General features: G+C 43.0%; 1 protein-coding gene across 8 annotated transcripts in view; it reads right to left on the bottom strand.

The window, feature by feature from the left end:
* SHF (Src homology 2 domain containing F) overlaps window positions 1–16,024 on the bottom strand; it is a 294,338-nt gene that overhangs the window by 106,474 nt on the left and 171,840 nt on the right. For 6 of the 8 annotated variants that reach the window (XR_014473486.1, XM_083183745.1, XM_083183747.1 and 3 more), the window contains exon 4: window positions 11,667–11,735. The exons of the other annotated variants lie outside the window; for them this stretch is intronic. Coding sequence is in view for 5 of the 6 variants with exons in the window: in XM_083183745.1 (XP_083039871.1) it covers window positions 11,667–11,735 (69 nt within the window). In the remaining variant the exon portion in view is untranslated. The remainder of the gene's footprint in view (window positions 1–11,666; window positions 11,736–16,024) is intronic. 8 annotated transcript variants of the gene reach the window in all.

Below are 16,024 nucleotides of genomic sequence, written 5' to 3'. Positions count from 1 at the left end.
GGGACAGTATAAGGGGAGCAGCGTCACTGTAGAAATGAACTACCAGTATCTAATGTAGCGCTGGGGAGGTAGATCCCTCAAGGAAAAAACTTATATATCAGGCAGAGTCAAGTGTGGGTGTCAGGTCAAGAGGTCGTCGTGATCTGGTCACAAAACCCCAATATCTAAATACAGAGAAAGACCGCACTCTCACCCAGAAGGAAACAACAATGGGGTGCCCAACCAGAAGTGTAGGCCCAGGAGGGTGTACACTCAAAAAATAGTCCAGAAATCTGCACACTATGGAGCAGAACGGCGAGCACTCGCCAATCACAAAACCAAATTTTTGTGAAATCCAAGGTAGTAAATAATCAGTTTATTAGAGAGTCATCAAATTCCAGCATAGACACAAAGGTATATTTGTGTGACAGCCCCGACGTTTCGGTCCAAATCATGGACCATTATCAAGGAGCCTAAGGCACACAACAAAAGAATACATATGGCATGAATACACTTCAGCAGAAAACAGACAGTGCATTAAAAGCATTAGGGTATAAGTATCAGCTTACATAGCCATCATAGGAGCATGGTAGTCAGCGATGAATGTAAGGTCTGCCAGGTAAGTCAGATCCCAGGTCAGCTACCACCTCTGTGCAGTCCAAGTCCCGCTATTTAAGTGTTTGAAAAGGGGGTGGGCGGCGTGCTGCGAGCGCACCGAATTAGCCTGTATGACAGGCTGCTGGTACGCGCGCTAGTTTCCGGAAAAACCGGAAGTAGTCAGTGGAACGCATTTGGAACGCACAGCTTCCGGGTAGTCCGGGGCTGTGCGTCCAATGCGTGGGTAAATGGAGAACAATGCGCAGTACTGTAATGTTAAATATGCGATCGCCAGTATATGTCATGGCAGTATAGTGTGCCAATCAGTCTGGCGGAGTAATGAGGAGTAAGGACCGCGCAAAGGAATTAAATAGCGGGGGCTGGTATTAGATAACGGCAGTTTGGGGGAGAAAAGGAGGGAAGTGATAAAGCGAGAGAGATAAAGTGTTGGATAAATAGGAGCCGGTGTACAGGGAAAAAAATGCAATAACCAAGGGGTATACAAGGGGTATACATATACACACACATATACACACACACACACATATATATATAGACACTGTATGCTTATTTAGAGGGTAAAAAGTAGAGTGGCACGGCTTTACCTTGCATTGCTTATGCTTAGCATTTTTAGTATTTAATAAATGTCTTCTGCTAAATGCTCACACATAAAACAATTAGAAAGAACATAAATGTTAGTAGTGACATTTCCTTTTCTCATAGTATACTGTACTTCTTAAATTCACTCATTATATGCACCGCTAATATTTTTCACTATCACGTTATTACATTTCCTTTCATACTATATTTCCAGCAGCCAACCTTTTTGTCTTTACAATAAAGAGCCTTTTTTGTGTGCCTGTCAATTCCCACCACTAAATGACCGCTCACTGCAAAAGTCATTGGTGGCTAGGTTTATTTTTAGGAAGTCAAATTTTATCCTCCCTCAGAAACACTGATTAGCTCAGCTGGGAATAATTAATTAGTGAAGGCAGGGTTGCCATTTTACCACGAGATGACAGAGCAAAAACAAAACAGAATACAGTGGCCGTCACCCTGGAACGTATGGAAAGTGTTGGTCTAAAGTCAAGAAAAAGAAAAGAATAAATAATATATACATTTTTGATAGGGAATGATTACTGCACAGTTTGTGAATCAGAAGTGTAGCATTCAGCAGGCTGTGGCTGTGTAATCAGAAGCAATTTAACAAGTAATGATTCATTTTCCATCAAGAAAAAGTTCCCAATTACACAACACCTTGCCTGACTGCTCTTAACCCTTTGATACTAAGTATGCCATCAGTCCGACGCCAAAAAGAAATGCTTTACACATTCTGGTTTCTCATGGTATGTTATTTAAATGAGCTTCCTCTTTTAGATGACTAAGGCCAGTAATTACATTGTACATAATACCTGATGCATATTCAACTAAACATAATCCTTATGTGCTTTAACCGGTAGTCCGTGTGGGAATGCAGACATGGCAGCATTATAGAAAAATTAATAATAGTGTGCCACATCAAAAACCTCACCCCCCCAAATCTCCAGGGAATTTGATAGGTTGAAATTAATTAAAGCACAGACAGGTATATAAATTTGATAGGTTGAAATTAATTAAAGCACAGACAGGTATATATATACACACCTTACAACATGACCCTCTCCAGGACAGACACAATGCTCTGTTCCTGTACTTTCCTCTTAATTTAGAATTACCATCACGTGTTGGAACAGCTTTTTGAGCAATTATCCTGTTTAAAACAGGTGATGCCATCATAAATGAAAAGAGAAGTCCAAAAACAGAGCATAGTGTTCTCTCTGGAGAGGTATTTGCAGGTATATTGGTAGGTATTTGCAGATGAAAACGGTACTTATGTAGTATCTGGGCTGCCGATTTTTTGATTGTATGCCTTAAGTTAAGGCATACAATCAGATGCGATGCGATGCGATATCGCATCGCATCGCATACGATGCGATGCGATGCGATGCGATGACCCGATTTTTCCATAGGATTCAATGTTAAAATGGACTGAGTCCATTTTAACATGAAATTCAATGGGAAAAAGGGGTCCTTTTCATACCCCTACTATCCAAGTGGGCATGGAGTTGGATATAAACCTGTGGCGAGCGTAGCGAGCCACCGAGCCCGAAGCGTGGCGAGCGAAGCGAGCCCCGCGAGGGGACGGTATTCTGTGTCCCCTTGCGGGGCTCGCTACGCTCGCCACGCTTCGGGCTCGGTGGCTCGCTACGCTCGCCACAGGTTTATATCCAACTCCATGCCCACTTGGATAGTAGGGGTATGAAAAGGACCCCTTTTTCCCATTGAATTCCATGTTAAAATGGACTCAGTCCATTTTAACATTGAATCCTATGGAAAAATCGGGTCCATCGCATCGCATCGCATCGCATCGCATGCGATTTGGTCGGGTGCGATGCGATGCGATGGACCCGATTTCAAAATCGGCAGCCCAGTTACTACATAAGTACCATGAAAACTAAACCAGAGATAGCTAACTCCAGTCTTCCAGAGCTACCAATAGGTCACGTTTTCCAGACCACCTAGCTGGTGCACAGGTGTACTTCATTACTCAATGACCCATTTAAAAGATCCACAGATGGAGCAAATTACTTGATTCTGTGAAGAAACCTGGAAAAGGTTACCTGCAGTGGCAGAACTTGTGGGTTAAGGTAGGGGAAGGCAGAGTGTGACAGGAAAGAAAAGGAAGAGGATGACAGGGGCAGCATAAGTTCTCAGGGGTCCCAGTGCACTACACCTGCTTCCACAATGGTAGTTCCGCATCTGGTTACCTTTTGGTTGCTCTCATGGACTGGAGTTGTCTACCCCTGCACTTAACGGTTACCAAACCTGCCTGTTGTGTGAGATGCATGCTGATAATGGGGCAAAGATGCAGTATAAAACATTATTTTCAGTCTACTGAATATACAGTTTCATTATTCCCTAGAACATTAGTTTTGGGTAATAAACTTTTATCTTACAGCACATCTCCACTGACAGTTAAAACAGTGTGAAACAGTTTTTCTGGAAATCCACAAGCATTGCAAATCTCTTTTTCACAGTGGATTCCGCAGTGGAGGCAGATCTGTTTATGACAATTGATTATCAAGTGGTGAGTAAGATGAGTATTGGGGAAAAAGTCAGGACTGGACAAGCAATGGGGCAAGATGGAGCTGCAGTTGAGGTGCTAGGAGAAATGAGAGTAATTGGAGAAATGAGAAAGATAAAAACACCCACGTTGGAGGATTGCTAGCCTCCACAAAAGACACAAGAAAGGAGAAATGAATAAGGGAAGCAGGGCCGAAACTAGGATTTCTGGCGCCCAGGGAAACGGGTGCCGGACGGGATCCCGACTGTCAAAACACAGAAAGTTGAGTTCCCGATTGTCGTCGGCTGTTTTCCCTCATGGGGGTCCACGACCCCCATAGAGGGAGAATAGAATTTCTTGGCTCGCGCAGCGAGCCCGCCAGGGACTTAGTTGCGCTCACCATGCTGTCTTGGTCCGGCCAGTCGGTATCCCGACGGTCGGACCCCTGTACCACACCCGGGCAAACATGTATATTTTATAGTATATTTATAGTAAGTGGAAATGTGGGCTTAACATAGTAGCATTTTATGTTGGTTGGCAGTTGCAGATTTAGGTGGAACAAAATTAGTTTCCTAAATGCAGGTGTTTTAACTATCATGCAGAAACTTCACTGATGCAAATGTTGATTTAGGAGTGCTTTTTGTTGTTGTTGTAGGTTTGCTCTGTTGAGGGAGCTGACTGATGAGACAGGAATGTCACCCAGCTAGCCTCATCTTACAGCATGGATGACATGTCCCACAAGACAATACACACCCTCATCATTAGCCACATAATGGTGGCACTGGGCACATCCCTAGTGCAAGGACACTATTGGTCCTTTAAAATTTTCAACTACAGGCCCATGTGCACCATAATCTGGCACTGGGAGAAAACGTGATATGGGATACTAGCCCATTTTGGTCTCAGGCTTTAGCAAAGTATTTAAATCTTGCAAAGAGATTTAAATTTCTATGCTATATGAAGTAGATTTGTTGCATGGGTACAAGTCAATCTATGGCAAAGAGCACAAAGGCTTTATGCAATACACTCGGTATGACGGGCCCTAACTGTGCAGAGTTTGTATATTCTCCCCGTACTTGTGTGGGTTTCCTCCGGGAACCCCGATTTCCTCCCACAATACAAAACTATACTGGTAGGTTAATTGGCTCCCAATAAAATTAACCCTAGAATGTCTGTGTGTGCGTGTACATGTAGTAGGGAATATAGATTGTAAGCTCCACTGGGGCAAGGACTGATGTGAATGTTGAAATATTCTCTGTAAAGCGCTGCAGAATATGCATGCACTATATAAGAAACTGATCATAAATGAATAAATAAATATTACAGATATTAGAAATCCACACCAATTGAGTGAGAAACATTAAAATAAAAAAGTTGTTCACCCAGGAACTATTGTGCTAGAACAGTGGTTCCCAACCTTTTTTTGTCTCCTGTACCCCTTGATTAGGCTTTTCATTTATGAGTACCCCCTTGTGTCAAATAACCCCCACCCATCCCTACACATGAAATAACATTTGTATTTAGGGTTAGGAAAGGACCCACCCATATACCTTCATTTTGATGCAGTGATCATTCTGATCTCGTGCAGGGGCAGCACAGACAGTGTAATGGGTTTGATTCCCAGCATGGCTCTGTGTGGAGTTTGTATTTTCACCCCATGCTTGCGTGGGTTTCCTCCGGTTTCCTCCCACATTCCAAATTTATACTGGTAGGTTATATAGCTCCCAAAAAAATTAACCCTAGAATGTATGTAACTTTGTGTGTGTGTATGTACATATGGTAGGCAAGGAATATAGATTGTAAGCATCGGAAGATCAGCCAGGAGAGAATCATGAGGGCTGCAGACAGGAGCTGGATGTCAGATGGCAGCAGCTCAACACAAAGTCATATAACCAGTGCAGGAGGATAGGTGCAGAGGGGTTAATTCCCAAGTGTCCAATCTGGATTTGCCCTGCCATGTGTCCTGTCAGGTGGGTATTAGCTGCACAAATATAATTTACCCCTAATGTTGAGTAAAAGTTACCTGGGCTTGTAGGATAATGGTCCCATTGATCCATTGATTAACACTGCCGCCGCTGCCCACACCACAGTCCATGCTGCGGAAGATGCCGAGGAGCTGAGTTGCCCTGATGCTGGAGATTAGGGGGAAGTGACGGGCGGTGGATCCAGCTCAGGCTCCGCCTTCCTGGCAACCTGGCATTACAACCATCTATCCAACTGCCACCATTACAGTACGGAATCGCTGCATACACGTGAGTGGGCAGACCGTCAACCCATCTTCCCGACTGCCGCCATTATAGTACAGGCTGCAACGTACCCCCGAGCAGGCGGATGCGTACCCCCAGGGGTACACGTACCACCGGTTGGGAACTGCTGTGCTAGAATAAAGTTGCTACTGGGCTACAAAACACAGATGTACACCATTCTCCAGTTCCAGTGCTTTCTCCAGTGTAAGTGTTACTTTTTCATATCCCGAATTAGGCTCAAAATATCTAGTGATAGGCCCTGGTAAAGGCGTTTTAAAAAAAAGAGGGGTTCTGTGCACCCTCCTCTTCAACAGTGCAGTACACTCTGGTATTGTGCCAGTCTATTGTGCTTAAGCAGATCTTCAAGAGCACCTTGTTCCTGGGGACATCTCCATTGCACATATGCTATGCTGCAAAGCCAGTGGCGGTCTGACAGAGAGGTGGGTATATTTAAATGGACACAGGGTGTACTGGGCCCTCTAGTCTGATGGGCCTTGTGCACTGCACACCTTGCAACCATTATAGATCCTCCATTGGGTCCTGCACACAGGAGCACAAGGCTTACTTTCAAGTATGTATTTATCATGATTCATATTATATAAATATATCTTAGTGACCACAATATTAAGGCAGGGCTTGACAAATTTTTCTAAAATCTAGGAGCCAAGACAAAAGTTTAGGAGCCAGACAAAGTAAATCTAAATTAAAGTAGTATGAAACATGACACGCATATAACAAAAATGGCGGGTCATGTTACACATCAATACACCTCGCCAGTTGCGTAACTATACATTTTGCTCCCCCCCTGCGAACAAAGTTTGTGGCGCTCCCCCATGTATGTGTGTGTGTATGTGTACATGTATGGCTAGTGTTATAAGCTGCAGGGGTGTGTATGTTAGGTTTAGGCTGTGGCAAGGGAGATGGGTGGTGTTAGGCTGCAGATGGGAGGTGAATGGTTGGGCAGTGGGGGGGGGGGGGATGTAAAGATAAGGTTAGTCTATGGGGGATGTAAAGTTAGGGTTAGGCTACAGGGGGTGTATAAATAAGGTTAGGCTACGTGGGAGGGGATGTCAAATTAGAGTTAAGCTGAAGGGGAGGGGGTGTATGATTAGGGTAGAGTAGTAGTAGTGTATGATTAGAGTAGGGGGGGGGGGATTTTGTCAGGTTTTAGGGAGTGTGTGCATCGCTACTAACCTTTCCAGATTTGCTTGAAAGGAGGGAGACTGCTTCCTGTGTGCCAACAGTGCCGGGTCCTGCAGAAGAGGCTGTCATTGGCACTGCCGGGTCTAGCAGTTGGGGCGGCAGGGGGTCAGCCAGGAGCTGTGTGTCATCAATTAATCGGGCCTCCTCTGCGCCAGGGTGCACGTCGGCTGCAGGTCCCGCAAGCCGCAAGGGAACAAGTTAAAATGCCGACCAGCCTGGAGCTCCAGAGCCACGCCCCCTCCCTAACCTGCCGCTGGGACCTGTTTGTCTTCTGTTCCAGTGGCTGGCCTGGCAGGCACTGACTGTGCTCACTTCTGCTTCCTCCAGCATCCCCAGGGGACAGGCGGCCTGACTCCTAAACAACAGCGGCGTGTGCGGACCCGCCGAGGGGAGGTACGCAGTCCTGGCTGACAGGATGCCGCAGTGAAACAAAAGTTTCAACCACTTAAAGATTAAAAAAAAAAGTCAGCGGCTGCGGGTCCCATGATTCCCTAGGCCAGGGACCTAGCTGGTCTGGGGCTGGTAGCTCTCGTGCATCCTCCCCCCCCCCCCCCCCCGGTGTCACTCGGAAGCTGCCCCCGGACCTCTGTCTCCTCCTCCCCGGCCGTAGCGATGCTGGAGACATCAGTAACCCGCCGCAATCGCAATGTTCTGCTAGATTACACGGCTGAGCACTCTCTGGCTACATGTGCAGCGCGCGCGGGGCGTGGGGGGTTGTGAAAGGAGATGGATTAGGCAGGAGCTGCTGGGACACACTGCTCCTGCTTGCTATCTCCGCAGCAAACGGCAGGCCAGAATCTAGTCGCCAGACAAGAAAATCTGGTCGCCGTGGCGACCTGGCGACCGGGGTTTGTCGAGCCCTGTATTAAGGTATCACAAATGAATTCTACATTCGTATACCTAAACTCATATGATCTATAAGCGGTTCCACTGATGGAAGGATTAACGCCATCTGAGCGATCAAGTTTTTTGCAGATTGATATCAAACACCCGTTTATAAAAGCTATCTTCATTAAGGAGATAGATCTATCTGGAATATCGATTCGACGTACATGGATATCAAACCCTTTGCGCATAAATTAATGTAATATCATCATTGTACAACCCTGATGAAGTCTCTCCGGAGACAAAACACGTAGGGTACTTCTTGTCCAACTAGAACTCTGAATACTTGAAAGGGAAGACTGTTTTGAAAACTGATGGAAAATGTATATCCTCCTTTATGTGTTTTCAAAGTTGGATATTACGTTGGTGTATTCTTGAATGGACTGAAATTGACCACAAATATTGCGATATATCCCGCTTTGGCCAGTCTTCTATACAGTATTGTGTAATATGAGATAAGCTATTCAGATCATATTAGATAGTACCATAAAGCCATACACATAGAAAACTATGAGGGTGGCTGCAGCTAGTGCTGTTCTGAATGCAGGAGACATTTCTGTGAAATATAAGCCTGATAGTGTAAGGTCACACAGGCTTACAAAGTGCAAATAATATAAATCTCTGCATTTACCTCTCCATTATAACCTATGAAGAAAAGCAAAATGCTCATGTGGAGCTGTTAAACAATCATGTCACAGCTCGGTAGAATCTACATTCATTACATTGAGAGGGAAATACGGAGATTAAAAGCTACATTTCTTAAACTACAAAAACACCAGCTCTGTGTGACATTACACTGACTTTCCCACTCTACTAAAAATTACAGAAATAAATCACTCAATTTAAGGCTTCTGAACATTAGTTCTTTCAAGTTAAAATTCATTCAAAATGCAAAACATTCTTAAAATTATACAAGTTTCCAGCCATTCTCCAGTAACATAATAGAGCACATTAAATGTACCATGTCACCTACAGTATATATAAATCCTTTTTATAGAGGGCAATTCTATTGGGGACTTATGAAAATGGAAACACTTGTAACCGTAATATTTTAAACCCAAAAATATCTGCTAAAAGTGCCAGCATCACAGATCTTTTAGTATAAATAAATACAAATACAGCCAAGTCTTTTAATTGAAGTTTAGTTAAATATTGCACTCAATAAACAGTCGGTGTGAGTGAAGATGGCTTTTTTTTAATGGATATTTTGAGGATCACTCACAGATGGCACAAACATTGGCACTTAAGGGGTTAATTATACTTACCAGTCTGTTGGCTAGCAATGGCAGAAGAGCTGCAAATATTACTGGAATAATGGCAGGAATATATCTCCTGGAAGGCGGTGTGGGGCGTTACATTCCTGGAGACCTGCACTTACGCAGTCTCTGACTATAGCTGCCAGAGTCTTCCGCACTTCTTGAGAGGATGGGTTCCATCAGAGCCTACACATCAGGCATGTCCAAACTATGGCCCTCCAGATGTTGTGAAACTACACATCCCAGCGTGCCTTGCCATAGTTTTGCTATTAGGTAATGCTAAAACTATGTCAAGGCATGGTGTAGTTTCAAAACAGCTGGAGGGCCACAGTTTGGACATGCCTGCTACACATGGACCCCTTCTCTGACCACAATAGGATAAGAATGATGGGATTTTTAATAGTTTTCACGGTACTTCTGTAGTAACCGGGCGCCCAATTTACATACTGTATGTTCGCTTGCGGAAGGAAATTGTATCGCATGTCTCGTTTTAGTGCCATGCAATTCATGCGATCCCAGTACTTTATATGCATACAGTACTGATAGATGTTTGTCCGTTACCGTAGGTATGCTTTGTGAATAAGCTTAAGCTATCTAAATAGTGTAGTCAGTCAGAAGTTGTGTAAGTGCTCCCGGTCACTCACTCTGAGGTGATTAGCAGTCAGTGATGGATGCTACTCGGAGATCTTCCACTGTTACAGTGTCCGGTGTGCACAGCGCAAGCATGGCAGGTGAGCAGATTGTTCACCCTGCTGACATCAGAGGAGGCAGCTTTGCTTTTTTTACAAGAAAAGCAATTACTGCCCGTTACGCAGACTTGCGTTAACAGGCATCCGATGAGGCTCTTGGTGAAGGAAAGGACATGGCGCTGCCACATCAAGTGCTGCCGTAAAAAGGTCAGTGTTTGAGCAGACCTTTGGTTCCCTGGATGCCGGCTGCAGTTCCTGACCCTGGTCCCGTTTCTGTACTCCTAGGCACAGGAGCTTACAAGTGTCGGGTCCCTGGTAGCCACAGACTGCAAACTGTAGGCTCAATGAAGGTAAGACCTAAAAATTGACACTTATTGCTAGTCTTGGGGATGGATTTGGGGGGCGGCTCCCCTCAGGTTTGTGTAACCGAGTTGCTTTCGGGGTGGCACACCCTAACATTTATTTAGCACTATTTAATTTTCACTAATATTATACTTTCTCTAACACTACACATTTTAACCTCTAGCTTCTGCTACTTTCTTATTAACACACTTCTAGCTTAGTTTTTTCACTTGTGTGCTGCCCTGGGGTGACTTGCTTATGCTGGCCTTTTTGAGGTTCCGCACCCCAGATCCAAACTTAGTATTAGGGACCCACCAGAAATGAGGTTACCGTGAAGCTGGTTGGTTGGCAAATATTTCTTGGCAAATTCATATACCAAGAACCTCTGTTATTGATTGATTAATAATATGGAGTGTGTATCTGCACCACGTGTTTTTCTGTGCATTCTAAGATTTCCCCCCCCCCCCCCATAAGTGTCGTGTACTTCCAGCGGGAGCTGAATATGTCGATTAAGACAACGGTGCAGTACAACGCCCTCATGAGGGAGGCCTGCACCGTGGAACTGCGATTACAGCCGCAGACCCAAATTGGATAGTGGGGGAACACTGTGCTGAAAAGGGTTAGAGATTGGGTATAGATAGTGGGGGAACGCTGCACTGAAAAGTGTTAGAGGTGGCGTGGATAGTGGGTGGGTGTGTAGAAATTATAGTACAGTTAATGGCATTGTACCCTAAAAAATCACATAAAATCACATGCGATTTTACATAAGGTACAATGACATGCGACGCGATAAGTATGCGGGAAAAGAGCAGTGAATAAATTACTTAGTAAGATCGCATCGCACGCATCGTATAACACTAAAACAGGTACTGCAATGCAATCCTCTTACGGAGAATACCACAAGAAAAGTGCTTAGTGCGCGCCCAGATACTACATAAGTACCGTTTTCACAATAATGTCTATAGTAGAAAATATATTTAAAATGTAAAAAAACTAATTTCATAACAAAACATGAGTGCTTACTATAAATATAAGGGGAAATATATCTATACCAGTTGGGGTTATGGTGCATATAAAAGCCATCGCGTAATGGAATTAAAGACATAGGTCCGATAGTGAAATCTCTTTACCACTCTGATACAAAACCGTACATACTAAAAATGTCATCTAACGTTTCAGAAATTCGATTGACTAGAGATGTGCCAGCTAGGCAAGCCAATTTAAAAATCAAAAGTCTAGTTTGTTGATATCAAAGTTTTGGTCAAACTATGGAAAATAAAAAAATAAGTAAGAATTTATAGTATTTGCGTTCATAATAAAAATTTTCAAGAAATATTGGCTTGGGGGGTAGGGTAAGTATACTTACCTAACCTGTTGGGATTCCCTCCATCAGGGCGCCGGCATCCCCATCGCCTGTCATCCGTGTGTATCCCCTCTGAAATTTAACAATTTATTAAAAATGTTGAAAACAAATATGGAAGTATAGACGGCAAGAGAAAATAGCCAAAGTAACTCAAATGCAAGGAAGTTTAAGATGTGTAATATCAAAGTATATGCAATATGTACCAGTCACTAAAACCTTTGGCATTCCCTTCGTTAGGAATTTGTCACCTTTCCTAGATGCAGAACAGCCAACGTCAATTTCTTACACTTTACTTACATCAATTTCCCCTCCCACAACTACTTACAATCATCCCCAGGTCATGCCAAATTCATACCCTTTATTGTTCAAATAAAGTACTGCTAACAGCGCCTAACAGCTCATTTGATAGTTTTCTTTACTAGTGATATAGGGGAGTGATCCTTAAACTCTGATCCTTAATCAGAAATTGTGGGGCCCGGGACTGACAAAATAGGCAAAATAGCCCCCCCCCCCCCCTCGATAATCTACCCTGCTGAATCAGGCCTCATATCTCAATATGAACAAAGCATTTTAAACATGAAATAATATTAATAATAAAAAAAAACAAAAAAAACAAGCAAAATAGATCAGTGGCCGGCAGGGGAGCGGTGTTCTAAGTACTCAAAACCTTCCCCTATACTGAATGCGCATAGGTTAATCTCAACACACGAAAAACTATTTTATATAAAGCATCCTCGGCTCACAGCAAATTACGAAGACAATTTTGTGTGTGCAGGCTCAAGCAGCAAGGCTTTAACAAATATTAAGTGACTACCTAAAAAAAAAAAAAAAGGGTGAAACAATGTAGCCTTGCTGCTTAAGCATGCACACACACTCAAACACAATCTTAGCAGCAGCCTGTCACTGTTTCACAGTCTACAGCCTGCAAAGATAGATGCCCCGGGCTCCCCTTCCCCTCTCTCTGGTGTATTACAATTCCTTTAAAGGCTTACCCCCTACACGCTCCTATTCAGGATGGTTACAATTGCTCCTCGGTCCCCTTCGTCTGGCGTGCTAGGTGTGATGTCATTAAATCACATTGCGCAAAATGACATCACGCCGTGGGGGCTCCCGGCATTCCTGCTGCCCACTGCAGTGCCTGTTTAAACATCCTAAGGCAGTGGGCAGCAGGCGCCGTTAAGGTAACTCACAATGCCGGGCTGTGCGGCAGGCTGCGGATGACCCGCGGCCCGCCGCTGATGAGGGGGGAAGGCGGCAAATGACTCTGGGTACGGGTAACTGTAGTGAAGGAGGGTGCTGCGAGGATAGAGCTGGCAGAGCCCTACCCTCTGTCAGAAAGGCCGGCCCAGGACAGTTGTCCCCATAGCACCCCCCTTATGGTGGCCCTGCTCAAACTTGGTCCCAGGAGCTCGCACAGTTCACATTTTACAGATCACACAGCAGGTACACAGGTGCATTCATTACGCATTCACACATTTAAAAGATCCATAGGTGGGGCTAATTATTTTACACGTGATGCTGTGAGAAGACCAACATAACATGCATTGTGTAGGGTCCTGAGAAGTTTGTGAGCTGTAACTTAAATAAATTAGAAAAGCCTTTCATTAAAATGGTTATCCAAATACAATTATTTTTTATACTGCCCTGTATGAATAAAAAATTGTACAGTAGTGTTGATCATGCTGTTTTGTCAGGTTTAACTAGTAGATACTGCATTGTTACATACAGTTTTGTGATTTTATTATATATTCCCGTTTGCAAAAAATGATGGTATTGAATTTTTAGATTTGAAAATAATTCACAGTAATTTATTATCAATTTTAATTTTAATGACCAATAGCGAATACCAACATCGTAAAAACTATATTGGCAAATTGCAATAAAAATGTGGCCAGTAATGGAAAAGAAGGATACGTGCATGAAAAGTAAATACCGTAGATCAGGTTTTTTTGTACCGTCTAGTTATATGTACTGTACCATGTGCTTTTAGTACAGTACACACATTGTGTAGAGGGAGTCTGACACAAAAATGCCTATTCATAGCCATCTGATTAAATTATCCTCAAGATTAAACAAATATTACAACTACTCATCTGTAATTCTTAAACGTAGACAGCTATATTTTTATAGACTAGACTGAAGGACTGACAGGTCATTAGGCACTCTTGTTTTATTAATACTATATATATAAAACTACTTTTAAGTGCAGTACGGAAAGAACTATATTCATTAAACATTTAATGACCACATTATTACTATCATCTATATATATATATGTCTTGTGTCCGTGAGCCTCCGAAACACTGCCATCTGCTGGCAGAGAGTGAAACTACATCTCTTTCCAACACATGCAAACCCCAAAAGGTAGCAGCCTAGCTTTCGAAGCTTTTGCATTGAGCGGACTTACTAGTTTTTGTTAAAAATAATATATTGAAGCCAGAAAGCATTTCCCTAGTATTCCACTATTTTCCAGGCTGACTGTATACTTGAAATCTGTTATTTACTAACTTTTTTTTTCCGGTTTGTGTTAACCTAATCATGATCATATACAGTAGAGTGCATAACGTAAACCAGGTCTTTAAAGCGTACACTTGACAGTGTCTACTTTCCATTACTGGAGCCAATGCATTGTGGTGGGTAGTTTTAGATCTTCTTCTAGTATACATAGCATTATAGAATTAACGGAGTAATAGTAAATGTATCATTAAGGTAATCAGTAGGATTACAGCTCTAGCTCAGAAACTGTAAAATAAGATAATTGAGGGAAAAATGCAAAAATAGATTTCAGAAGATACACTAAAAAATAGAATATGCTCCAAGTGCTTGGGGATTAGACCAGTAATGCTATATACATAAGGAGACTTAACAGTGAAGATTATAGATAGGAAAGAACCAGTAAATTCTGCTATTTGCATTATTCATGAATGCATTAGTTGGTTGACCTTGGCTTACAAAAAGCTGCTAAACTGTGCCCTTGCTGTTAAAAAAAGTGTGTCAGACCAGGTCATATTATGGCATGCACTATGACTGCTGCACTGGGACAGTGGTATTCCTAGTAGACATAACACATTTTGGGCAGCGGGTGTGCATAAGCAGATGGCCTAACATACAGCAGCATGCAGCCCAGAGCTAGTCCGAATAGCAATATTTGGGTTGTGTCCTGGTAATTTCACTAATCTGCTCATAAATAGCCACTAATGATTCAGGTTTCCAAAAACCATAGAAACATGGAAAGGACTAAAATAAAAAAAAAGCTGTGGAATACACCAATTTGTTACATAAAAGTAAATACTAAAACTAGACAGGTGTGCCGTCATTGGATAACTACATACTGTACAAACTAATCATAGATGACTATATATAATACTAGAGGTCATGGGAACCAGTAGTTATGTTCCATATTCTTTTTCTCTTTTCTTTGATTACTGTACATGTCATTTTCCTATGACATAGTCATAGAGCACTACTCATCTCATTTGTCATTGCTTTGTTACTTTACTAGGAATTTTTGGCACATGTCGCTACTTATGCAACTGTATATTGTGAAATTATATGAAACCGGTATTTACTGATCAACTGGTTTATACTAATATGGAAATTAAACAAAAGAGTAGTCGACTAAAAACTGGAATCTGGAGGGAACATCGAAATCTACAATACCTACTGCCTATCATGTTGACAAGGTCCTGCTGTCATGGGAATGTTTTATTATTATTATTATTATTATTATTTTTAATTCATTGGGGCAGCACGGATGGTGTAATGGTTAGCATTACAGTACTCCCTCGCAGCACTGAACAGAAGAAAAAACATCATCTTTGCTGTACACTCATTGTGGGGCCTCATGGCATATGGGTAGGGCCTCGGAGCAATTGTTGTCATGATCTTCAAGTTTACTGTGAAAGAGAGCTTTAGCAGGCTATGTGGGATATTCAATTTAGGATCACGGCTGTCGATCCCTGCCGACAGCCGTGATCCTGGCTCATTTGCGGTCAGCCCGACAGCTGAACGACAGGCAAGATTCAATGTCCCGTCTGCCGATTGGCGCAAAGGGGGTGTGGCCGCAAAAACAGCCGTGGATTGGTGATCTGCTGCCGGGATCGTGACAATCCATGGCCTTTATTGGCAGAACGGGCCCAATAGCTTCTAAAGTTGGTCCCGTTCTGCTGTGAACCCGCTTCAATGCTGTCGCTAATGACAGCATTGAATAGGCAGCAGCCGCTATTTCCCCAGTCAGTTACTATACCAGCATGTGCTTGATTTATATGATGAAGTACCAGAAGACAATCCATGCAAACATAGGGAGAACATATAAACTATACAAGTTAGATATTGGTGGAAACTGAAAACAAGACCTCATT

The sequence above is a fragment of the Crinia signifera genome, chromosome 4 (genome assembly GCF_055691185.1).
Source record: "Crinia signifera chromosome 4, ASM5569118v1, whole genome shotgun sequence".
NCBI classification, from domain to species: domain Eukaryota; kingdom Metazoa; phylum Chordata; class Amphibia; order Anura; family Myobatrachidae; genus Crinia; species Crinia signifera.
The sequence above is the reverse complement of the archived record's forward strand: the minus strand, read 5'-3'. Positions and strand labels throughout refer to the sequence as shown.